The sequence below is a fragment of the Anopheles aquasalis genome, chromosome 2 (genome assembly GCF_943734665.1).
Source record: "Anopheles aquasalis chromosome 2, idAnoAquaMG_Q_19, whole genome shotgun sequence".
Taxonomy (NCBI): domain Eukaryota; kingdom Metazoa; phylum Arthropoda; class Insecta; order Diptera; family Culicidae; genus Anopheles; species Anopheles aquasalis.
Window position 1 is genome coordinate 48,942,501 of NC_064877.1, and position 25,000 is coordinate 48,967,500.

The 25,000-nt window shown below is 46.9% G+C and overlaps 8 protein-coding genes across 13 annotated transcripts in view; 4 read left to right on the forward strand and 4 right to left on the reverse strand.

Annotated features, from left to right (window-relative positions):
* LOC126570071 (uncharacterized protein DDB_G0283357-like) overlaps positions 1–231 on the forward strand; it is a 41,675-nt gene extending 41,444 nt beyond the window's left edge. For both annotated transcript variants that reach the window (XM_050227554.1, XM_050227556.1), the window contains exon 9: positions 1–231. This exon is cut by the window's left edge and continues 4,304 nt beyond it. The gene's annotated coding sequence lies outside the window, so the exon portion shown is untranslated.
* A 917-nt stretch (positions 232–1,148) lies between these two features.
* On the forward strand, positions 1,149–3,316 carry LOC126575280 (uncharacterized). The gene is made up of 3 exons (XM_050235907.1): positions 1,149–1,420; positions 1,483–1,989; positions 2,065–3,316. The coding sequence occupies exons 1-3, from the start codon at positions 1,149–1,151 to the stop codon at positions 3,314–3,316; spliced, it is 2,031 nt and encodes a 676-aa protein (XP_050091864.1).
* Positions 3,317–3,786: 470 nt separating this feature from the next.
* LOC126569189 (synaptic vesicular amine transporter) lies at positions 3,787–5,736 on the forward strand. The gene is made up of 2 exons (XM_050226115.1): positions 3,787–3,889; positions 4,003–5,736. Exons 1-2 carry the CDS (start codon positions 3,787–3,789, stop codon positions 5,406–5,408), a joined length of 1,509 nt encoding a protein of 502 aa, XP_050082072.1. The 3' UTR covers positions 5,409–5,736.
* Positions 5,737–6,417: 681 nt separating this feature from the next.
* On the reverse strand, positions 6,418–15,987 carry LOC126569188 (huntingtin). Its single transcript, XM_050226114.1, has 8 exons — positions 13,369–15,987; positions 12,653–13,294; positions 12,399–12,585; positions 8,843–12,335; positions 8,522–8,773; positions 7,981–8,443; positions 7,481–7,915; positions 6,418–7,397 (listed from the first exon to the last, which is right to left on the reverse strand). The coding sequence occupies exons 1-8, from the start codon at positions 15,925–15,927 to the stop codon at positions 6,639–6,641; spliced, it is 8,790 nt and encodes a 2,929-aa protein (XP_050082071.1). The 5' UTR covers positions 15,928–15,987; the 3' UTR covers positions 6,418–6,638.
* Positions 15,988–17,831: 1,844 nt separating this feature from the next.
* Positions 17,832–19,248, forward strand: LOC126570961 (uncharacterized). Its single transcript, XM_050229119.1, has 3 exons — positions 17,832–18,022; positions 18,103–18,985; positions 19,068–19,248. Exons 1-3 carry the CDS (start codon positions 17,912–17,914, stop codon positions 19,142–19,144), a joined length of 1,071 nt encoding a protein of 356 aa, XP_050085076.1. The 5' UTR covers positions 17,832–17,911; the 3' UTR covers positions 19,145–19,248.
* A 10-nt stretch (positions 19,249–19,258) lies between these two features.
* On the reverse strand, positions 19,259–20,609 carry LOC126570962 (ER membrane protein complex subunit 1-like). The gene is made up of 3 exons (XM_050229121.1): positions 20,525–20,609; positions 20,287–20,439; positions 19,259–20,202 (listed from the first exon to the last, which is right to left on the reverse strand). The coding sequence occupies exons 1-3, from the start codon at positions 20,607–20,609 to the stop codon at positions 19,637–19,639; spliced, it is 804 nt and encodes a 267-aa protein (XP_050085078.1). The 3' UTR covers positions 19,259–19,636.
* Positions 20,610–22,336: 1,727 nt separating this feature from the next.
* Positions 22,337–23,203, reverse strand: LOC126569959 (uncharacterized). Its single transcript, XM_050227386.1, has 2 exons — positions 22,898–23,203; positions 22,337–22,834 (listed from the first exon to the last, which is right to left on the reverse strand). The coding sequence occupies exons 1-2, from the start codon at positions 23,201–23,203 to the stop codon at positions 22,382–22,384; spliced, it is 759 nt and encodes a 252-aa protein (XP_050083343.1). The 3' UTR covers positions 22,337–22,381.
* A 411-nt stretch (positions 23,204–23,614) lies between these two features.
* LOC126580965 (ABC transporter G family member 23) overlaps positions 23,615–25,000 on the reverse strand; it is a 35,164-nt gene continuing 33,778 nt past the window's right edge. For all 5 annotated transcript variants that reach the window (XM_050244331.1, XM_050244335.1, XM_050244334.1 and 2 more), the window contains exon 12: positions 23,615–25,000. This exon is cut by the window's right edge and continues 930 nt beyond it. The gene's annotated coding sequence lies outside the window, so the exon portion shown is untranslated.

Genomic DNA, 25,000 nt, shown 5'->3' on the forward strand with positions numbered 1-25,000 from the left:
AAATCCTAAATCGATTAAAAACAAACACAATCCAGAAATCAGAGTCATGTCTCAGGTTCCCAAAATGAAGACCCCCCCGAAACGCAGCATAACTCAATACTCCGCGTGCTCCACGTTTCTCTGAAACCAGACATACACTGAAGCCCGGGATCGATGGATATAGTGAAAGTAAATGTTTTGTTCTGTTATATTTGATAGGAAATGTGAAGATTATTATAATAAAATATACATATACATAAATATAAATATACATATATATATACACATAAAATATACACTGTATCATGATAAAATCACATCACTGAATGTTCCGATTGGTGTTTTGTTTCACGAAAGAAAATTTTCTCACTTCCATTTGCCATTTTTTAGGATTAACTTTAACCAGCTCCAAAACTCCTCCCAGTATATTTGTGGATGCGTTTGGTATGATTTCAGAACCTTATTCAGCGATCTTATTTCCAGAAAATTGTATCTAGTATTCTGGAAATAAGAAGGAATAGGACCGTTGTAGACCACGCCGTAGTCGATGACCTAACTGAAGATGTTTGGATCAATCACTCACAGTGCCTATCGTAGTGAATATAACCAAAAGTAAACATATTTTACTCATTTTTTATGCTAAATTAGTTTTTTTTTATGTTTGTTATCGCATCCTTTAACTCATAAGAACAAAATTCATAATACTCCATAGAAAGTGAAATAGTAATATCCTTCAAATCCATGCTAAAAACTAAACACAAAAGAAAGAACACGAGAGGACAAACAATAGGAGGGCGTAAAAACATCCGTAACAATAGGGACTATCCAAACAGGTGGTTAATAAAATGGTTCCATGTCCATTAACGCCTTTTAAATCAGAACCATTTAACGGTGCAAACACTGCGACGTTGAACGATGCAGGATAACACACTGGCCCAGACTAGACCTTCATCCGCCCGACATGAGCGTGACAAATGGTAGGGGGGGCAATTTTGTTCATTGATAAGCATCGTACTCAATTAGGGAACAATGGCAGTTAAGGCATAACACGGTTGGGTCACGAAAAGCGCGTATAAAAACGGATACCTCTGGCACTAGGCAGTGCAGATGTTGTGAAGAAGTAATAGGTTCCCGCCAATCCTGGTAGACTACAAAAAGTGATTTTAAAAATGAAGTTTATACTAACGGTTGTGTTGCTATTGATAGTGCAGCTAGGGCACCATCTAGCTGGTGCCAACATTAGAGTAGAGAGGTCGCAGGTATACTGTCATTCCCCTGCGTTTCTCATCTACGAGGAGCTGGTCACGGCGTACCTTAAAGGGTACCGCTCCATCACCATTATGGTGGGCAGCGGTGTGGAGGATAATGCGGTGATGGAGGCGATCAAATGCAAATACGATCAGCTGCTACACTCCTCGTACAAACTGTACACGGTCGACAAGTGAGTATACTAGAGTCGTTGTCGTTGTGCACTTTACGATCTCATGCTCATCCTTATTCCAGTTATCTGAAGCTGGTGGACGAAGACCGTGCGAATCCGGCGTATGGCTATCAGCCGAATCCTTATCCGTACGGGGAAGCCTTCCACTGTGAGGCCAACAAGTCGGTAACAACGGAGAAGCTGCTACCGGCGATCGCTTTCCGAAACCCGATAGCGCGAGTTATTCTGCTGATACGTGGCATCGCCAAGCACGATATGCTGCAGCTGTTCCGGGTGGCGTGGTTCGAGTACAAGCTGCTCAACATACTGCTGCTTAGCCGTGTCGATGCCAGGACACTGATGGTGTGTCTGTTTAATCCGTATCTAACCGAACCGTCGGTACTGGACGAACGCAACCTGTTCTGTCATCGGTTGCGGGTGTTGGCCGATGTGTTCCACTTCAACAAGCAGGTCAATCGGTTCATCCGGGACCGCATTCGTAATCTGCACCAGTACCCGCTAAGGATTGCTATCACCGATGTGGAGCTAATGTCGAAGGCGGTTCACTTTCAAAACAATTCCATCTCGCAGTATGTGTACCTTGTGCCTTTGTGTGGTGCCTTTAATGGTCCATCCTTCCTAATAATAGAACGGTTCATTTGCAGCTATCAATACCTGGACGGAGAGATGGTTGAGATAATGCGCCAGCGAATGAACTTCTCGATCCAGTACATCGAACTCAACTATCAGGAGTCGGTGGGCTTCATCACGTCGAATGGTAGCCTCGGTGGTACGCTGGCGATGATCGAGCATAATACGATTGATCTGGCAGCGAACTCACGCACCATCATGCAGCATCCGATGCGCAATCTGCTGTATGTGCACTTTCTGTGCCCCATCCGGTTGGTGTTTGTCGTTCCGATCAACTACTACGCCAATCGCTTCAAATTGGTCTTCTTCCATCGCTTTTCGCTGCAAATGTACTTGACCAACTTTGGCCTTTCGCTGGTGTTGCCATTGCTGCTGGTGGCCCTAATACGCCGGGATCTGTCGATCGGGGCGTATCTGAAGGAAGCATTCCGCACGTTGGCCATTCTGTTTGCGACGAGTGTACGATTACCGCGGGACCACCACCGGAGGCTGGTGCTGATGGGCCTAATGTTCTACAGCATCGTCGCGTATTCGGCCTGGCAGGGCATGACGATCATCCAGCTGAACAAGGACGAGGAGAAGCTACGCAACATTCACACACTGGACGAGCTGCTGGACAGTTCGCTGCAGTTGAAAGCCATCCTGAGCTTCGGTAACGTCATCCGAAGCAAGATCTGGAACGGAACCGATGTCCGGGGCCGGCTGGCAGTCCGGATCGAGGTGCAAACGGTACCATCGAACATCAGTATCATTCCGCTGGTGGCGGACAACCGGACGGCCGCTGTACCGATCATTGAGTACTTCACGGATGTGGTGAAGGCACGGTACTTCGATCCGGTGCGCAAGGAGAGCAAACTGTACAGCATTCCGCAACCTCTCGTCGAGTATATGACCGCAATGGCATTGCCGAAGAATTCGCCCCTCTTTCCTTCGATCAGGCGTATCACCATGAACTGCGTGGAGAATGGGATCGTCCACTATCAGCTGTCGCTCATCCGCACCAAGGGTATGCTGCTGCAGATTGCCCAAAATCGCAACAAAACCTTGCGCCCCGACCCGCAAACCCGGCAGGTGAAACTGTTCAACATGCGCAACGTGTTCCTCGTGTACATCGTCATGAATGGGTTGTCCATTGTGGTGTTTTGTCTCGAGCTCCATCGCTTCCATCGGGCTGTGAGCCGGCAACGGAAGAAACGGCAAGGGAGGAAGGAACGAGCGCATCGCGTCGAGCGATCTCGATCCATCGTATGGCCATATGTTGAGTAAGGACACGACGTATTGATGCTGCTTTTTTGTCCCAAATAGTTCCCACTAACCGCTATCGCTAGATAACGCTCATCGCTGTTCCTTTCAGTTGAGCAATTAGTTGGTTTTACTTTCATTCTTCCGGAATGTCCTTGCTTCCCCTTCATTTCATCGCACTTTGCTGGTGTTGTTTGATAATGGAAACGAATGCGCATGCGCCTGGACTCCAACGTTGGTTTGCACTGAGGTCGGCGGTTCCAGCCACAGGACACTTGTTGATACGCTCTCATTGTGAGTTGAGTGTACGGCGTGTGCGGGTCCACGTTTAGGCGTTACGAAAAGCGTTCCAAATTTGAGAGCCATCAAAAGGCACACAAGGCTGTAACTGTAGTGTCGTAGTGTGGCGCAACGTGCTGTAAATTCAAAATTGTAAGCTCGCGTACGCAATTCGCGTCCGAAAGGCGTCCTTTGATTGATTCGAAAGCCACAATATGGTATCACTCGATGGCCCAGTTCGGCGCCAAAGCCGCGCCATGGTTGCTTTGGTCGTGTACATTTCTCTGTTTCTCGATAACATGCTGTTAACGGTGATTGGTAAGTTGCGGTTTTTTTTCGTTTGCTTGCTTGCTTGCTTGCAAAAGGAAATGGACCACCAGTAATGCCGTTCCTGTTTCTGTTCGTTTTCTCTCGATCTCGGTTCACTCTAGTTCCCATTCTGCCGGACTATCTCGTGCAGTTCCATGCCAACGTACCGGAAAGCGTTCTCTACAAGAACTTTAGCCTCCATTACGTGCCATCGCTGATTGGGGCCGGTAGTGGAGCGGCCATTGATCAACCGTTACAGTCCGATATCGGACGGTCTCCAGCGATCGAGGAAGAGAACGGTTCCATCGGTATCCTGCTCGGGGTGAAGGCTTTGGTGCAGCTGGTCGCAAACCCGATCGTTGGCAGTGGCACCGGGCGGTACGGGTTCTGTCTTCCGATCGCTTTCGGAACGGTTAACCTGTTGGTGGCTTCGTTGATTTTTGGTTTCGGTACGTCCTACGGATCCCTGTTTGTGGCACGAGCCATCCACGGGGTCGGATCGGCCTGCATCGGGGTCTGCGGGATGAGTCTTGTCGCCCAGCTGTACCCCGAACCGGATCGGCGGTCCCGTGTGATGGGCACCATCTTGGGTGCGATGGCCGTTGGTGTGCTCGTCGGGTATCCGTTCGGTGGAATTGCGTACGAGGTGGCGGGTAAAGCGGCACCATTCCACGTGCTCGCCCTGCTCTGTTTGGGCAATCTGGCGCTGCAGTACTGGCAGCTGGAATTTGGTGTGATACGAGTGATGAATCCCGCACCGCGCGACACATCGACGACGGGTACGGAGGAACGGTGGCTCACTTGGTGGCCCCTGCTGACCGATCGGCTTGTGCTCGTCATCGTGGGAGCGATCTGGATTTCGACCTCGGCCATGGCTGCGCTGGAACCGTGTCTACCGATCTGGATGATATCGCATCTGCATCCGAAAAAATGGCAACTAGGCACGGTGTTTATACCCGATTCCATCGGATACTGGGTCGGGACGAACTGCTTCGGTACCGTCGCTTATCGCTACGGGCAGGTACGGGTTGCAATCGCCGCCCTAGTGCTCGTTGGCATCTCCTGTGTGCTGCTGCCATCGGCTAGCAACGTGGCCGGTCTGTTGTTTCCACATTTAGGACTTGGGCTGGGCATTGGAGTAGTGGATGCCGCATTGGTGCCCCTGCTGGCCACGTTAGTCGACAATCAGCTAGCAGCGCGGATGGAGTACGATCTCGAGCTAAGCCCCGACGAGGAGAGCGGTCGCCATGGATACGGTGCCGTGTATGCCATACAGCAGATAGCGGTCAGTGTAGCGTACTCGCTGGCTCCCATCATTGGCGGCGAGTTGGTTCCGGTCATTGGCTTCCCATTCGTCCTACGTGCCCTTGGTATACTGAATCTGCTCTACGTACCGCTGTTGGTGTGCTCTGGATTTCGACGGTCGTTAATCAACTCGTTGCTTACTACGACGACGAAGCAAACCGATCTGCCCCTTGCCAATAGTGAACCATCTTCCTACCGGCGGTTCTACAATACCGTGGAATAAGTGTGCCAGGGTCGTGGGTTTTTGGACAGGCTCAAACTCAATCGAGTGAATAATCACATTATCCTTATCTGTTAAAAACCAGACGCCATCCATGTCCTTTTTCCCCGTTACCACTACCAAGCATAGACCATTCATCTCAGACACATAAGGGACCAAGAGGGGGCGCGATAAACCACCAGAAATTCGCTTTTGGGTTTTATAAAATAAACACAACTACCAGGGACTATGCGGACTTTTGTAGCACATATATTATAGGTACTGCGCCACCACACTTATTTAATCACTTGCGTGCGAGTGTTTTTTTCGATTAGAGAGACACTAATAAGAGCTTCTTATCATGAGTGAGACTTGTTTGGTGTTGTGTGCATTCGATAATAGATAAAAAGCATTTACGACGAAAGTTTTATCGGTTAATCATGTTTCAAGTGGTGACTGCGCGCTGCGATAAGTGTTGTGCTGTTCTAGAAAAAAACAACAACATGGGATTTAATCAGTTGGAGTGGCGCGATTATTATTCCTGCTAACATAAGCAATAACTTAAAATATTGTATTTCTTTTGTTGTGTTAATGATTCCATTTGTTTTGTGCTTATCCCGTGTTCAAGTAAATCCATCGCGGAAATGAAGTTAGAGATAAATCTCAATAAAACCCAAGAATGTTAAGATTTTATTTAAAAAAAAATGGTTAAAGAGCAATAAAAGGAAAACCATCGGAAATAGTGAGAGCGTGTTGCAGATGACCCACCAGATGGAGACGCCCACGTGGTGGTGCACGTTGTACTAAAAACATGTTACCAGCTGCTTGTTCTAAAAATCGAACAGCATACATTGCTTGGTTTATCCTCAAATAAATTAGCTTTATTAACTCGTTAGAGCTATTTTACCACCCGCAGGAGTGATTCGCGACCACTATTAATTAGGTTTATTATAAAAAGATTCTTTAAAATATTTATCATGTTTTCCTTTGCATCTAGTGTATCTAGTATCGAAAGATAAGGTAGTTAGCAGGATGAAGTTTAAGCACACGAATTTGTATTCTTTATTTCAGTACGATAGAAGAGCGAATGGATTACAATAAAACAAAACATTAACGAACAGTGACTTTCAGCCATGGGATGATAATGTTATCAAGGTGATCGTTTTACAATAATAATAAGAATAATAATCACAAAGCACGATTGCACTTGGAGCTGGCAATGCACTTGAATATCAAACATACGCCGGAATGTGCCTACAGACATCGGACGAGACTTTGGAACACGAATGATTCGTGCTGTTGGAACATTTCTTTAAACTTCGATCGTTGACTGCTGTTTGGCTCGAGGCGGCTGTAGAAATCCTTTGCCGACAGTATGAAGTTATTGATTTCCCGCTCATTCAGCTGCTGGTATGACGGCAATGAAAGCACTTCTGGCAGCAGCTTTATCAAATGCTGGTTCAATGAAGCGGATAGAAATATGACGGTCAAACACCATACCGATTTGTTCACCTGCGGAAAGGCCAGAAAGTTGGGCAGCGAGCAGAGTAACCATTCTTGCAAAAGTGCCAGGTACGATGCATCGATAGCGGAACGGAACAGCTGGAAAGTGACGGTGGCGATAATGTCCGGGTTCGGTTGGTTCATCATTAGCTCCTTGAACACTTTCGTGATGATCTCGTTCGGTGGGAGCAGGTCACGGATCAGCTGGCAGAGTACATCTCCAAACACCTTGGCACCCTGCGGCGTTGTGCTACGAATTTTGGCGAACAGTATCTCAATCTTTTCAATCTGCTGCACTATAATGTCCGGTTCGTCCTGAACGATGCCGTTGCACCGTTCCGTACTTTCCAGCTGCTCGTTGCAGCTAGTGTAGATGCAGGTTACTAGCAGCTTCAAGGCAGAGAGCGAAAACATTTCATTGTCTATCTTTACGAGATCGATCGCCAGCTTCTCTATCTTGTCGTGTAGCATGCGAGGAACCGCGCCCCTGATGACTAGTCGTTCCAATCCCTGTTTGCGAAAAGGGTGCCGTTGTGAAAAGACCATTAATGTATAATAAGTCATTTGCTCGAGCAACTTAATTATCAACTCACGTTTAAAATGCACAGATAAATGTCCAAATTGGTCGTCCGTTTGAGAATGTTGTTGGCCGAAATGATACTATTGGAAAGCAGGTTACAATCGGGAACGAAGCGGGATGTATGCTCGATCAGGTAGAAGTTCAGTGTCCAGACAAGCTTCGCGTGTAGATCGCTGAAGGCGCCCGAACTTTCCTCGATAATACCGTGCTTGATAATGTAGTTCACGGTAATGTTGCGCACCAGTTGAAGTTCGTCGTTTAGTGAGCCGATGGAGGAGTTGGTTTGCACTAGACACTCCAACAAACTGATCAACCCCTGTAGAGTTGCATTCCGGATGTACAGTTGCGTGCTTTTCAAGTAAGAAGGAATGATTGTGCAAAGATGCGTCAGCTCCGCCATGGAGGGTACTAGTAATGCGCTCAAACGACACAGCAGATAGATAATATGCTAGAAAGGGAAACATACATTCAATTCTAGTTGTTGAGAATGCTGAGCGCCACTCCGCTAATTACCTGCTGCGACAGTGTATCCTCCATCGGAATGCGTTCTTGTAGCTTCAGCAGCAACGTATTCAGCCATCGTATCTGCTCTCGATTATCAATGATCTCACAAAACGATAGCAAATGTGGCAACACCAGGGATGGGTCACCTTCGAGTAGTTGTTCCAGCACACCGTAGATAAGCTGCATGGAGCTATTGACGTCAATGTTGATTTTTTCCACAAAATACTGCCAATTGCGAACCGACAGCGATGCCGCCGTTGATCTGCCGTCAGTTTCGTTCGATCGTTCGATGATCTCCCAGAAGTGTTTCAGTGCCAACTGGTTGCGATCGAAGCGCATCGTGCCGACACTGCTGTCCCCGGTTGAATGCAGATCATCCATTACAGTGATCATTAGGCGACGCTCCAGATTCGGCTGATAAAAAACGTTGCTCAGTGGAATTAGTAGCTGGATGTTGTGCAGTTTCTTTAACCTGAAATAAGTAGAATAAGTTGTTTGTGAAAGAAGAAAGAAGGTGCTCCACTCCACAGCCTATGCCTATGTAGCTTACCCTATTCTATTACAAGCGATTGTAGGATTACGCGTGGAATGATGATATTTGCCTCCGCTGAAACCAATCCACGGATAGCGGTAGCAGGACACCAGCAGCGCCATCACTGCATGCAGACACACATTCTTGATTTCGCGCTGTTCCTGCAAGCTAACCAATAGCGCATCGTCTTCCGTACGGTTGATCAACACCATCAAACACATGAGCAGCTCCTCGAACTGCTGCCTCGATGCATATCCCACTAGGTTGACCCTGCGTGTGCATAGAACGATCCAAAGGTTATGCGTCACCTACGATAGACATGAGCGAATTCGTGCTTACCTTTTTAAAAACAGTTCCAACAGTTCGATGTCATACAAATGCTCTATCGGAACCTTCGGTAGCTTTGGATCGCCGTTCACCAGTTGTTCCAGCGATCCATAACTTGCGTACAGCTCAGTTGGTGTCAATGCGTAAAGATAGAATCGATCGAGTTTTAGCAAAGCAATGCCAATCGATTGGATCACATTAAGCATATCTGGTCCAAGCGAAAGCTGTTTGTCCATTGTTGCACGGTCAGTAAAGAGTTCTGCTAGAAAAATTGCCTTCAAATACACGTCGACAGCACCATCTCCGCGCGCTACAAAAGGATCAAATACTTCCGGATGACGGTGACGTTGAGGAAATTGACTATCGTGTAGCGATCGTTCGAGAATGGTGTAAATGGTATTCATGTACAGCACCGCGTCACCCCTGTACCGGTCATTTTGATTCAGCTCATTCCACAGAGCGCGTTGATGTAAGATTGCGTTGATACAGCTTAGATAAAGTTCAATGCGTGTGATGTTCGCCGGGGGCTCGAGTAGTACAGTGCGTGCACAAACGCTACCGAAGGTTAGTATTGATTCGAAAAAGTTGGCTTTAAGCAGATGTTCCTTCATGAAGCGATCAATAAACTTGCCCTCGACGTAGAACAGACAGAGATGTTCGAGGCGCTTCAAGTATTCCAAAAAGCAGATGATGACTTCGGCACAATGCTCGTGCTGCACCGTCACTTCGTTGCCGCACTCTTTCAGCTTGCGCATCAATACAATCAGTGCCACTTTCAACATCGGGTGTACTTTCAGATAGTTCAAATGAGGATTGTACTGCACACAGTCGGTGCAGAAAGTGCGGAACATATTATCGAAGGCAACCGAAAGGACGTCACGTAGTAGACGCACGTTCAGTGCATCTGTAGAGAGCAGGTTGATCAATTTACTTTCGGATTTAATTTCATGGATAAGAGCGGAGATGTGGCGAGGCTTGGTGTAGGATCTTGTAGTGCAATGATAAGTAACCTGCCGAAGGTACCATGCATCATCGATCGTTTCGTGCGTTAGTGCTTCGACATCGATTGATGACGGACTAACACTGCATTGCATATCGATTGGTGGGAGCTCCGAACGGTCGTAATGTCGCAACAGCTCAAGCACGGATTTAAACAGTTTAGGAAATTTTCGACGTTTGTCGGCAGACAGTTGCGATAGCAGATAGCTATAGTTGCTCTCGGGAAGAATTGCGGTCACTGTTTCCCTATCAGAATCACTGCTGAGCTGTAGCAAAGCGTCCAGCTTGTGGCCTAATATGAGGGCAGCCTTACGTGAAGTCACAATATTGACTGCGCCAAGTAGATCTCCCAATCGATTCGACATAAGTTGAAGTGTGCTCAGCGGTGATTTTTCCAGTAGTTTGAACTCTGCACTACTTATCTTATCTCTCATATTCGGTGCAATGGCCATCACAATGTGTTTGCAGAATTCATCCTTTGTTATTTGACACAAGAGAAACGTGAGAAAATCTTGCAGAAGTAAACGTGATTCACTCTTCAGAAGGGCCAATACATCGCTTCGGCTCCATTTGGATTCGTTGGGGTTGTTCTCTAGCAGCACTTCCATCATTAAGGTAACCAATCTGTCATTCCGAACGTTATATGTGGCATTCCGTAGCAGTGTCAGTACCACTTCCGAGTCATAGCCATGATTGACCAACAGTTCCGTAAGCGGCTTAGCGATGCATGGTGACAATCTACGCCAGCAAATCAACTCCAGTGGAATCTGTTCGACTAAAACGCGACTAATACTGCTGAATGTTTTCATCCTCGACAATGCCTGGATGTACCGTCGCACTGTATTTTCTGCAAATTTCAATTCCTCCACCGTTGAGTGCTGCATGAGTTGAAGTTCTTCGATTCTAGTGAAACATTCCCGCAGATAGCGAATTAGTAGGTCCACCAAACTTTGTGTGGCTTTTTGAACAAGCTCGTTCGAACGATCGCCGCTGTGCCCAGTTTCATGTGCTTTACAGTGGTACAATTCAACGTGATGCAAAAGAAAACACTCTTCGGTGCGCAAAAACACGGATCGTACGATAAGCTCCGCGTGGATAACACGCTGCTGAGCAGTCAATGAGTCATTGCTCATGGTGCTGTAGAGGATCTCGATGAAGCGAAGCATTGTTTTGCTTTCTAACAGCAGGTTTGCACTCAAACAGCCCATCAGCTGAGCTAAGTTTGCGTAAGCGCGCTCATTTTCCACCACAAGTTTGCCACTATCCAAGGCTTGCAATAGGGCTGCCAAGACGTCTGGTTCGCAGCTTGCATCCTGGCCCGTCTCGAGATCGTACCATCGTTCGCTGTACAGGATCATAGGCAGAATATGATAGACCTCCAGTTCTTCCGGAAACTTGATCAGCATGTTCATCACCACCTCCTTCTGCGTGCAACATTCGGTTAATTCAAATCCTTTCGAGCTTGTAGCGCTGCCGTTGAAAGAGCGCACGAGAAACACTTCGTGCGAAAGGGCCTTCACGGAAGCAATGGCGGTCTGCCGGATCAAATGATTCGCAAGCAGATTATCGCAAATGTTGATGATCTTTGGTACAGTGACCATTGGTTTGTCGCGGTTTAAGGCACTCAGCTTGAAGAGAAATCGCACCACCTGGCGCATCAGGTGCTCCGCATCATCCACTGTGCCACGCTCGATGTACTCCACGTGCTTCAGGATCGTTTCCACGAAGATGCTGCTCGCATCCAGCAGTTGATAGTTGATGTTGAAGTCCAGGAGCTGGCACAACATCTCAAGAATATCGGCCTGCACCGACGATTGCACTCTACCGAACATCTTTAGGCAAGCAATGACGAGCGGTTCGAAAAGCTTTACGTATGCACCAATCTCCAGCGATGCGGATTTGTGTTTCGGTTTACAAAAATCGTAGTATCGAGCGTAGAATTCTTTGGAAATCACCTCCGATCCTTCGGATATCTCCGTTGCACGCTGGAAGAAGGAAATCTCCGCCGAACGGTTGACGAAATTGGATTGAAAGATAAACTTGAGCAAAAACCGAGTGCAGCGTACACAGTGTTCCGGTTCGAAAGCTATAAAAGAGTGTAGATATCGTAGTACTTCCTCCACGAACTTCATACCGTTGGTCATAGTCGAGATGGACTTCATCTCCAGCAGGGTCCACAATGCTTTGATTGACGCTCGTAAGCAGTCAAACAGCTTTGTACCCGCATCCGCATTGATCGTTATCCGGTAGCTTTCCAGCGAACTGCGCACTTGATGGTAAAGCTTCATGTACACGGGTTCACCGCCAAAGTAACCGAAGCAGTTGATTTGCTGCAACTCCTTCGAGTTCATGAAGAGATCAGCCTTCTGCATTCGATTAATGACTATTGGAGCCATGTTCGTGAAAAGATGGTGATAGATGTTGAGCACCTTCAGAAGATGGATGATGAACTTATTCAGCGTATCACCGTCGGTAGCAGTAGATGTCGAACGCGACGAAAACACGACTGTGGATAGCAGATCGTTAAATTGATGCAAGAGCAGTTTAAAAATCATTACTGTTCACTTACCAATCGTTAGATGCGAGCAGATTTGGAGAAGATGTGTATGGAGCGTAACATCAAGCACGGTCATTCCGCTCATTTCCAACAGCAAGCTTAGTAATACATTCAACAGATTATATTCGTTCCACAGATCAACGTATAGCAATGGGTTGTACTTCGATATGAACAGCCACAGGAAGTGTAAGATACCTGACTGTACACGGAGAGCAATGGAAAGATTAGTATACGCTCAAAAACCACTCATCGTTAGGGGACACTACCTGCAAATGTTTGTCACTGATTCTTAGCAATTGATTGCTAATCTTGTACATAACCATCCTTACGATTGAGTTGGATTTGCCTTCTTGAAGCGAACGCTTAGTACGCGGGTACTGTCTGCGATCGAAAGGCTGCGCGAAAGTGCTTAGGATGTACTCGTTGACGAACTCTTCTGCAGCAGTTTGGCTCGAGCCGAGTGACCATTGATCTCCTTGGTACGCATCCAGCATTTGCAATATCCGATCGGCTGCATGGTTCCGCACACGAACATCACTATCGCCCAGTCCAGCGAGTAGTTGATCGAGGAACTGATCGCGTATATAGCATCCCAGCAGACCGAGCGCTTCAATGCATTGGAAGTCCAGTTGCACAATAACATCATACAGTTTGCACTGAACCAGCCAATATTTCGTGTTGGTCATCGTTGTTAGCTGATTAAGAATGCTACGTACGGAGACGATCGACTGATGCGATGCACCAGGCTCAAATCGATCGTCAAGCAAGACGTTTCCAGTCCCTTTGGGTAATGTAGCTTTTGTTGACTCCACATCTATTGCATCCTGACTCAGCATGAAAGCATTGAAAAACTGCTCAACCGACGCAAGCGATTGGTTGATAACGGTGTGTATTTCATCGCACAAACCCTTGGGAAAGAAATTTAAGACGAGATTAGTAGACTCACAAAAGTGTTTATGAGTATTTCGGGCAAAAAACTTACCGTCAATACAATCTGCAACAGTTTATATTCCGACAGAAAGCTTTGCAAGGCTGGCGGCACTTTGGTGTGCATGAACTCTCGATAGCTTCCGGTGGCATCGATAGCCGCCCGTAAGTAATGTCCTACGATCGTTTGTACATTTCCGCGAAGCGTTGGATCGGCATTATCGTAGAAGAGTAGCACATCGGCCATGGATTGCTGTGGTTCGTCTTCGAGCTCTTTGCGATCGGAGACACTGACTGCCGTTACGCTGATCTTGTCGCCTTCCCGCACGCTGTGACCTTCGTTCCGGATGGTGGTAATGACTTTCGGAACCACTAGCAGTTCCCGTTTGCGTGCCGGACCGGTTGCCCCGGTATCTGGCTCCGATTGTGAGAGAATGGCATCGAGATCACGGCTTAGCTTCTCATTGTTTCCAATCGATTGGAAGTTTTCTTCGATTGATTTGAGTTTCGATTTTAAACCCTGATCTAAGCTAAGTGACATTGGCGAGAAGTATTCAAAGTATGTCGTGCTGGTACATTCTCCAAAGTGATCCTCTTTCATTTCCAGCAGGTCGGACTCCGGTTTTGGTGTAAGTGGTGTTGGTTCACACTCTAGCTTTTGATCTGCACACGCAGTAGCCTCTTCGGAGAGCTCATTGATAGCATCTTCCAGGTTTAGTATCTCAACCACCGCGAATTCCTCCCGTAGTGCATCCTTCTCCAGTGGCAAACAAAGCAGTTCCGGCTTCAGGCGGACGCAAGCGGCAACGATTTGCAGTGATAAACTCTTCACTGACACGCGCACTACCGAGTCAGCGATAAGCTGGTGCCGGTAGCCGGCCAACAGAAATCGTGAACAAAGCAAGCGGGCAGTAAACTCCAGCAAATTCTGATCGTAGATGGCGCCGATGAACAGCTCTCTCCTGGTGTCATCCGCTGCTCCATCGTCGATAACGGATTGTGAAACATCCAGTGGGACTTCCAGCGTATCACGGGATGGTGTCGGTGTGCTGGTATTGGGAACTACCGTGGCCACTGTTGGTGGTTCGGTATCGAGATCTATTTCCAACGTTACATCCAAATCCGCACGCACCGTTTCCGCGTTGGACGATATGTGACTGCTGGCCATCGAGTCCATCGAGAGTCGGTCTTCTTCCCCATCATCTGCAAATGGTTTATCGAGCGTTTTGCGAAAGAACTTGGTCACCGATTCGGCCGCATTCGAGTTAGTCTGGAGAAGTGTGTTTAGAAACGATCCAATAGAATCCGTAGATTTTTGGCTCCGGAGTGACAGTGTGTCCGGGGCGGGTGCTGGCGCTATGCACGGTGAACCTCCGGCGCTAACCGACTGATCGAGCTGTAGTGCTGGGGCTAGTCGACTTTCGGAATCGAGTTCCATGCTTTTTAGCGAATCTAGCTCAATATCCGATGCAGATGCCAACGAACGGTCGTCAGTGGGAACGGGAAATTTCGTTGGAGTAGAGGTGAGAGGAAGTGACCCCGGACGGAGTAGTTGATCTGACCGAGCATCGGTGCTAGACTTCCTTGACGAGAGTAAGCTCTCACTGATATTGATCTTGAAGATGGAATTTTTCAGCGTTTTGCGCTTCAGTAGCATCTTTCGGTGATCGCCCTGCTCCGATCGCAGCACCTTTCGCACAGCCGGCTGGACGTGATTTAAGATAACCAGCAGCACTTCTAACGTCGCGTTGATGGTGGTATGACTTCCTTCGCGCAGAAAGTGCAGGCAGAGATCGTACGTTTCGATCGCTTTTTCCACGCGACAGCTTTGCAGCACAATCGGCAAGATTCCCCGGAAGCAGCCCATAACTCCGAGCACGGTGTTGGGTTGTTGGTGCACCGGTTGGCCGCACTTGAGCAGCTGTTCGATGCATCGATTGAACGCGTTGTTGGCGTAAAATTCCGGATTGCGCGAACCTTTCACGAAGCTGAGCGTATTTTTCGCTGCACAGCGCCGCTTGGTGGCACACTCGGAGGCGAGATCTTCCAGAAACAACTCAGTCATCTTCAGCACTTCTCCGTCCGTCAGGTAGCCTTCCAGCTGGGTGCAGAAGGACTCGGTAAAGGCGCACAAACCCTCCTGCAAAGCTGGTTCGCGGCGCTTGGAGATGGAGTAGATGCAGGGAAGCAGGTTTTGTGCGTAGGTTCGAGCCTTGCGTGGCCGGATGGAACCACAGTAGTGCGCAAACAGGGACAGTGCGATCCGCAGCGAGCGCTCGTGGCCGTTCTTTTTGATCTCGTGGTAGAGGTCGCGCTGGATGCGGACAATGTTGCCGTTAGTCTCGCAGTGGCGCACAATCCGGGACAAGTTTTCCTCCGCTGCCATCCGCACGCTCGAGTCAGGTTCCTCACAAAACAGCAAAAACATTCCGAGCGCCCCGGTAAGGTGGCCGTAGTAAACGGGGGATGTGGCGAGGGCCGCTCCTTGATGAACGGCGATGATGCTCTCGCTGATTTGCCCAAACTGCACCACCTTTTCCTTTGCACTGCACTCCGTCGTCTTCAGGATCTCGATGGATCGTTGAAGCGAACCGAACGGGTTCAGCTTCTCCATCGTGGCCGCGGTGTTTTGGTGCTGAAAATTCGGTTTTTTACGCAGAGATGAGTCAAAGTTTATGAGAAAATAACCCACACCCACGATCAGCTGTTGATGTAAACAAAGTGTCTGTAGGAAACAGCAAAGTGTTTTACCTATAGCCGGCGATACATGAAGCGTAAACTCAAGCGTAAATATAAAATTAATTTACACTTGAACATGTTTACATGACCGGGTTGAGACGCATAATCCGAATTACACTGAACTTTAATCGACTTTTGTGAGAAAAATAGAATCTTTTTTCCAAAGAAAAAGATTAAAAACGCTAGTAATGAACACTCACTATTAATGCAAACCACGAACAGGAAATGTAGTGGGGCAAATCGCTTGCAAACAGCGTTTACGCTAGGATTTATGCTCCGTGGACCTATAATCTCTTTTACATCGTGTAAACGGCAAATGTAAACTTTTTGGCATTACATTCTGAGTTTATACGAGAGTTTACGCTTCGTGTATTCCGGCCTTAAGCCGGGGATACATGAAGCGTAAACTCTCGTGTAAACTCAGAATGTAATGCCAAAAAGTTTACATTTGCCGTTTACACGGTGTAAAAAAGATTATAAGTCCACGGAGCATAAATCCTAGCGTAATCGCTTTTTGCAGCGATTTGCCCCACTACATTTCCTGTTCGTGGTTTGCATTAATAGTGAGTGTTCATTACTAGCGTTTTTAATCTTTTTCTTTGGAAAAAAGATTCTATTTTTCTCACAAAAGTCGATTAAAGTTCAGTGTAATTCGGATTACGCGTCTCAACCCGGTCATGTAAACATGTTCAAGTGTAAATTAATTTTATATTTACGCTTGAGTTTACGCTTCATGTATCGCCGGCTTTATAACAGGTGAAGTCATAGCACATCACTTGCCGCCATATTGGACTTCAGCAGCTGTCAAATACATGTTTACCAAATCGACAGAAAGCGTTTGATGATACGAAGGATATCCGGAAATTTTCAATGATTTTGTCAGATATAGTATCGCTTTTGCTCGTTTAAATGATTCATACCCTTTGTTTTCAACAAACGAGCGAGTGATCGATGAATGAAAAAAACTGACAGTTCGTGTCTATGTTTTGGTTGCGTTGGAGACGCTGTATTCGCTTTGAGAAGTAAGAAATCAGTAAAGAAAGTTAAAGTTTTTCCAGTTTTTCAGTGCTCTGATTGTTCTACATTGGTGGTTTTAAGATGCCTTATAGATTTTGCATAGCTCAGTTTTGCAAACTCTTCCTTATCACTCTTCCTTTGAATGCGCCCCGCGATTGGCAGACGATCTGCCGAGCCAGCGTTCTTATATGATGAACAAAGCGCGCTGAAGCTGCCTTTATTCGGACAGAAGAACCCACTCCTTCTCCTTGCTGCTCCGTGTTCGGAACAAGCGAAGAGGGTTCACCTACGCCGGATCTCTGGTCGAACACGCGACAACACCCTCCTTTGGATGCACCGAGCATGTAGCGCTGATGTGATTGTCCATCACACTCCAATCGTCTCCGTCCTTTTGTCCTTTAACCAATAGTCTAAGCCGACAATTACCGGCTATCGGTGGAAGCCGGATCCGGGCCTTTTCCACTCGTTTTAGAATCAGAGATAGCCGGCGTTTTCGGCCCCTACTGACACGTTGTTAGCCACAGCGGGGCTGCTCGTTTGTTCTAAAATTAGAAAATGTATCATTTAAACGAGCAAAAGTAGATAATATACCTGATAAAACCATTGCTCTTTTTCGGATTCAAACGCACGCTGGTTTGGTGATGAACGTAAACAAGGCGTCGAATGTCAAAAAAAGAAAAAAAGCAAAAAAGAAAAAAAGTGCTATGACTTCACCTGTTTCCTATAGACACTTTGCCCGTAACCGATCCCATCAAACGTCAAGTTGGCTTTGATTTCCCGCTCTCGGTGTCCGGTTAACGAATCTTTCGAAAAGTACTCCCCGATTGCAGTTCGGCCAAAAAATGGGTTTCTTCCCGAGCTGCTCCGTTTGCGGAAAGTATTCGCCATTCCTAATAGACGAGAAGGTGCTGCGAAATGAGAATGCACGAAGAGCGATAAAAACATGCATTGAGGTAAGTAAACGCCGTGATATTCGGCACAGTTCCGCCGCTTGCAACTAAGATGGTTTTTTGTTTGATGGCGTTCTTTGCAGCGCTCACAGTTTGTTCTATGTCCGATCTGCCTGCCGAATCCGCAGACATCCCTGACGCCCGACTGCCTTCTGACAGATGATGATTTTCATCAACTCGTACTGGGATTCGAGGTATCGAGGGATCTCGGCGACTTCCAATCACTTGGCATCGCCCAAGTCGTCATCATCTCCAAGGAGACGAAGATAAACCCCCGCTTCAAAGAACTGGCGCGTAAGCCGCTCCCGAAAACGGTGAAGCTGCGCAAACTGCTCAAAGCGTTCCCTGACGTTCATCGCATGCGCTTCCGGGACTACGGCTACGAAAAGAGTTGGTTGCGGGAGCTCCAGCAAAGGTGCACCGCTATTAGCAGCTTCTATTTGGACGGAAATACTTTACATTTGCATGACAACTTTGATCTCATGGTCGAACGCACCCCGCTCCACGAACGCACCTCGAACCGGTCCCGGGGACGGAGCTTTATCGATGATTCGCTCAGAATGCGGTTCCCAACATCGGGCCAAGGAACGCGCAATATATCGATGAATAGTTTACGGTCCGTCGCGACGAGCAGAAACGATTCTGCATCTGATCTGGATGACGACGCGATAAGTTCTCAATCGGTTGAGGAATCCCATCGAACCGCGACGTTGTCACAATCGATCTCGGAACCTCGTCGAATGGAGACGGAGTCGGAATCGTTTAACATCAGCTCGCAATCGCGGAATCAGAGTAATACTTCTGTCACATCAAGCTTGGAAAGTTCGAGCGATAACACGGTAATAGGCATGAACCCCACACCTGCACGGAATGTTGGGGTGACCATAGAACATTCGCCGCAACCTGGCCCGAGCGGTTTACAACAGTCAAGATTTCCAATGCCTGCTAGGCGCCGAAGCCCCCAAGGTAAGTACCGGCGATCCGAACTTATATTTTCGGTAAAAATAGTTGACTTTGGTTTCTGTTTTCCCATTTTTTTCAAATGCAGCCATAAACCCTAGGCCGGAAAACTTCAGGGAAGTGCGGGTCGCAGGAGCACGATTGCCACGCGTACCGGGAGGATGATAGCGAAACCTTTTAAAATGATATTTGTGTTCAATTTTTATGTTTCACGGTTTCCGACGGTTTTTGTTTTGTTTAAATAAATATCCGCCCGTTTGATTGTGGCAAATTGCTCTCTCTTGTTTCTCTCTTTCGATCGATGGCGTAAGCCTTTATTTTACCTAGCAAAACATGAATTACAGAGAACTCGCACTAAAGGTAAATGCTGCCACCGCCGGAAGGAACAACGCAGCCTCGCAACGCATGTCTTCCTTTTTTCGGGCGGCAAATTTCAAACTCATCTCTTAACACGTTCTTACTACCACCTCAGGATTGTGATGTAGAGAGAAAGAAAACCGTGACCGTGACCGTGACCGTGAACGTCGAATACCGTGCGTGTGCGAGTGGGTAAATGGGAACGAAATTGATAACAGAAAATGCATTTAAATGTCTTTTTGGTTGTTCTCCCGTTGACACACCCCTTCCTCCCCGGTGGCTGCTACTCCGCCTCGTTCATTATTTCCACGCCTGCTTGACGATCTTCTTTGATGCTAGCTGCTTGACGACGAAGGACGTAGTGGTGAGCGCGGTTAACACGATCGTGATGAGGAAGTAGTCAAAGTCTTCCTTCAGCAGATCGAACGTTTTCGAGGGGGATACACGGGTCACGAACAGATCGAGACCGTGCACCAGCACCAGGCAGGTACTTTCGAGCCCGGAAGGTGCCGTATGGATGCCGCGCAGGTTCGCTACCGTTTGATTGTAGTTGACCAGGATTTCGTGCGGCATCGGTAACTCGGGCATGTACGGCATGATGCCTTCGTCGCGCGCTTTTTCCGGCGACGTGACGGGCCGGCGAGGATCCAGCAACGCCCAGGACATTTCGGCAACGGCCCCCGTCGACAGTCCAATCAAAATGTGCTTGCTGGTGATACCCTTCTCGGTGATTGTTTCCTTCAGTGCGGATACCGCCACCGGGAGAATGTAGGATTGGCGTTCAACCATTGGTAGCGGCGGTGCATCCAGCGAGCTCCACACGGTACCGTTGGTCTGCGTTTTACCTTCATACAACTCAATTGACGCTACGGGAAAAAAGTGATGTAATCTTCGGTTAGCATTTCGTACATCAAAGATGGGCCCGGATGGGGCACCAGCTGATCACTCACTGATTTCGGTACGACGTGCTTTGTCGTTGAAGTACGAATAAACAAGCCAGTTTTCCGAGTGCACCATGTGTAGCGGCGGTCGTACGCGCTTATGCGACATTGAAAATACGATGGAACCGGAAACTACGTCTACCAAATGTACATTCATGATATCTGAAATAAAAAAAAACGATTGAAATCAAATTGATTAGGAGGCTGGTGTACAAGTTGGCGACAGGGAGTAACCAAGTGCGCTCACATTTGTGTATGTTGTCGGCACCGTGGGTAGCGACAGCGACTAGATTGGGGTTGATATACTTATACAGAACCGAACGATCGGCCATAACACAGGGTTTAGAAACACTTTTTACTCACCGTAAATCGTTTTCACATCGTTTCGCAGTGATACGTATCAGACTTGATCGTCCAAATATCAGTTTAATTACTCACCAGATCACGACGAATCGTTCGGCCACTGCTGCTGTATCTGATAAATGATCTGTAAAGAATGGAAAACCAACAAAATGTGTTAAAATTATACATATTTTTGGCAAACTTACCAGCAGCGCGATCAACAGCATCCGACCAGCTTTCCAGCCTAACAAACACATTTGACAGCAGATTCTTCTCTGTCCTGCTCTCTCGGTTCCTTCGTATGGGGTTGTCTTGAAAGTTCCGTTGATCCTCATCGCAGTACAAAATGCACAATTTCCCGCATCGATCCCGCACGAAGAAAATGAGCTCTAAAGTGAAAATCAGTCACACACAAAGTTCCTCAAGAAGGACCAGTGGCTAACAATCGTCGTGTCGGGAAAATTTATTATACAAAGTGGCTGCCGAAGGTTGCGTTATTCATCAAGGAACACAAATAGTACGAAGATCAGGGAATCTGACCAGAAACGATACTCGAAGCGATCGTTAGACGAAATAAAGCGGCTGAGTATCAAAGTGATGCCGAAGATTGCGAACTGGCTCAACGTTCCCCAGCTGCTGCCCATCGCTCACATCTGGGCTAACTTTAAACGTAGGATCTATTTTAACAATTTGATTGGAAAAACGGAGGAGGAAATTATTGAAAAGGCACAGAAAGTGTTGAAAAACATGTGCACAAACATGTTTTCGACTGCCATGTCGAAATTACCGACTGACTGCAGGAATCCTGCTCAGAATGGCGCAGATTTTTTGTGTGAATAACCTGATAAACTCCGTTTCCACATCTAATTCCACATCTAAAGCGCTGCAGATATTTCTGCTAGTAGTTCAAAGATAGTTTCGAAACGATACGAAGCAAGTTGGATTCGTAGTGAGTCCATCGCAGATACACGCATTCGTCTATCCGTCACGTCACGATCCACAATTTCAATAACCCCTTCCTCGATCACCTAAGCACGGGAATCCCGAGCATCCATCCCGGAGGATTACTCAACGAACGATCGTTTCGTGTTAGCTGTGCATGACGATCAGCTGCTGGCATTGATCATGAGAAAACCGGAACCCACCATTGATAGCATGAAGTATTCCAGCTGACCACACTACCCCACGGTGCCTGAATATGGCACGCATTTGTAATTGTAGATCTCGTGCGTACTTACCAGTGAATCATAATAATACTCGTGATTTACTTCCGATGCGACTTCCGGTATGTTGACGAATAGAATGCGTTTATACTATTTTTTCTAAATTTATGCAGGGTCAAACCACTTTGAATTATCGCATGTCATCTTAAGAAAAGAAAAGAAAATGGTTACGCGTTTCTATTGTTTTTATTATTTCGATGAACGTTGAACATGCATTTTGAAACCCCTGAAATATTATTTCTGAAGTTCTTACTCCTCAGATACTCCGCATCATGAAGGCACGTTAAAAATCTGCTTATAAAATAGCTTGTATCCTGTGATCTATTGCCATTATCGCTTGCATCATTAGAAGCATCATGATCATTACTCGATCATTCGAGAGTAGCTTAGGCCATGATATTTTACTTGGAATCGTGGCTGTTAGTTCAGTTAAAATTTGCCTTATCTTTATCAATAACTGCAGTAGACAATTTCATTCCTTTATGAATTCGTAGCACCCCTACTGCTGTTTCGGATTTTCAGACGACGATAGCCCATTCTTAACAAACAGAATTGGTGAAGGTGGATTGATCGAGTAGAGTGCGGGCGGAACAGAACGCGTCACTGACTGACACTTTGGCGGGGAAGGAGATCACCCGGATATCCCCGGAGAATGATATTTGCAGCGCGTTGGTGGTAGTCCGCTCTCGGAGCGTTCCAGGAGTAGCACCAGCCAAGGCAGTAGCTTGCTGTAGCTTTCCCGTGATCGGATTGTACGGATCGCATCGAACTCGCGCCAAAATGCAGGACGTTGTGTTCACGTAGAATCCGACCCGTTGAGCTTCAACGTTTAGGTCCCGGTTTACCAGCGTTTGCAGTATACACTCGTTTATGAGCTGGTTTCCGTTGATCCTTCGGATGCACTGAACGAACTCGCAGTGTCCACTGTAGCAGTTGGAACGGAGCGAACCATCCGGAATGATGGCCGCAGGACGAAAGCCCGTCACGATAGCCTGCCGGAAAGAGAACATTAGCTGAGTAAGTAATCGAAAGTAAACATCCTGACAAACGCGCACCGCTAAGTTAGTTGCACAAATGGCATAGCTACTGTTTAGAAGATACAGAGTGGCACATTGGCTGATGGCAGACAGTTGTGCGGGACCGGCCGCCAGAGATCCGGCACGAAAGAAGCAACCGTAGCAAGCATCACGCGTTGTGATCGACATCGTTTGTGTTGCGTTGCAGAGGAAATTGAACAGCGACAGCAGGCGATTATCATTCGCAGGACATACTGGCCAAGGTTGGACGAACTGAATACCGAACCAATGCACTACCGTTGCGTAATACAGGACCAATAACAACGTAGACAGACTCCGGTACATTCTGGTACTGGTACGGATGCTAACACAAGACCAACTGATGCGTTTTCCTCTGCAGAGCCCCATGCAATATGCCTATTGAGCTGGTTTGGCCAGCCGGCTGGAACAGAGAGCAATTTACGCCATCACTTTGCCACACGTAACAGAATGATGATGATGCGCGTTTGTATGCTCAGCTCTGAATGGTGTTGATGAAAAAAGTGGAGAAAGTTCAACTTTCACTAGAATGAACGGAACGAGGAATATGGAGTGGAGGAGTGTGAAAATAAAAACTACATTTTCCATCACATTTATAAACTCACATTGTCGATCTGTTGATTGTTTCGCGCTTGGTTCGTTGTGCTAGGCCAGTAGATGGAATAGTTCTTTCAGTTCACAGTTTACATAGACCCTAACTCAAGCGAATGTGTGTTTTTGTGTTTATTACATGTTTTTTATTTTCCTCCACAAGTACATTGTAGGCCGCAAAGGGGATATTTTGTCTCACTTTAATATTAACTATTCACTCAATCGAAATGTGGATCAATCTTCGTTGTATCGTGACTCGATATTCCATTTTCACCCAAACCCCCATTCTTGGTAAGTAGCATCTCGACAGCTCCACCGAGGCGCCCTGATGTGTGTCAAGCACAAGCAAATCAAGAGTAAAAAGAAACTTATGAAAAAGAAAATCTTCTACGGTAATATTAGTTCATCTGTTCCGTGATTTTTATGCTTTGTTTTTCCATCTGCCATTGAACCCCCATGATAATGATATAATATTTATTAAGTATTTGTTACAATTCCATTGCCCTTTGCGTGTAGTTCCCTTCTTGGTACCGGGCGTTTCAGTGCTTAGCAGGCATGACTCACAATTCGCATCTTCATCGCACCGCAGTCTCGCGGTTCGCAATCGGAGACATTCGCAAAAATCGGTCACCGGAGCAATGATCAACGAACCCAAAGGATCTGTTGGTGTTGCTGCTTCTTCTGGTGTTTGATTGGTTTTGCGAATTGCAACATAGAATATACAAAAGTAAAACACCCAGGCAGAAAGGACAGGGGAGCGCTGCGCTGCTCAGCGGCGGTAAATTGTAAACTGTAGCTCTCTTAATACTATAAGCGTGTGCACTGTTCAGCACGCTTTTGCTATTGGACGGCTTAGGTAATACGCTTTGTGTATGCGGCAGCCGAAAATAAGGTAGAGAAAGCTCGACACAAAATCGAAGCTACTAATATGAACCCAAATTAGATAAGAACAATGTTGCACTAAAGATTGGTTGTCCATTCTGTTGTTTCTTTTCGTTACGCTGTGTTTGATCAATCGATTGAGCAACTCCAATCTCCGGCATTATTTAGCGTTCAGCCGGACCGGAAAAGCTTGTAGTCGAATATGCAATTGTCTGTAATGTTTGCGCATTGTAATTGGCTCTCTGCCACACTCTGGTTATAGTAAACGATACAAATTATAATAAAACAAAATTAATGAAATAGCTTTTGCTCATTGTTTTACAATCACAGTTCATATTGATGCGTTCATTGTCTTACATGCGGTCCGTCCCCGCCCGTATAGCTGCCGGTCGGTCGTCCTGTTTGCTGTTTTCTTATAAAATGTTCCCCAGCACGCACGCAACAGGCACGCATTTTGTCTGCGTTATTGCGTTTGTCTGCACCAAACTTTGCGCTCTAAGCGTTTGTAGATTCAACGCACGCATGCACGCATCCCTTTTTCACGCACATACAAAATCACACTCATACAGTCTCATTCACTCGCGTACGCTACACCCTCCATGCTGATGCTACTACTGATATACGCTTTAT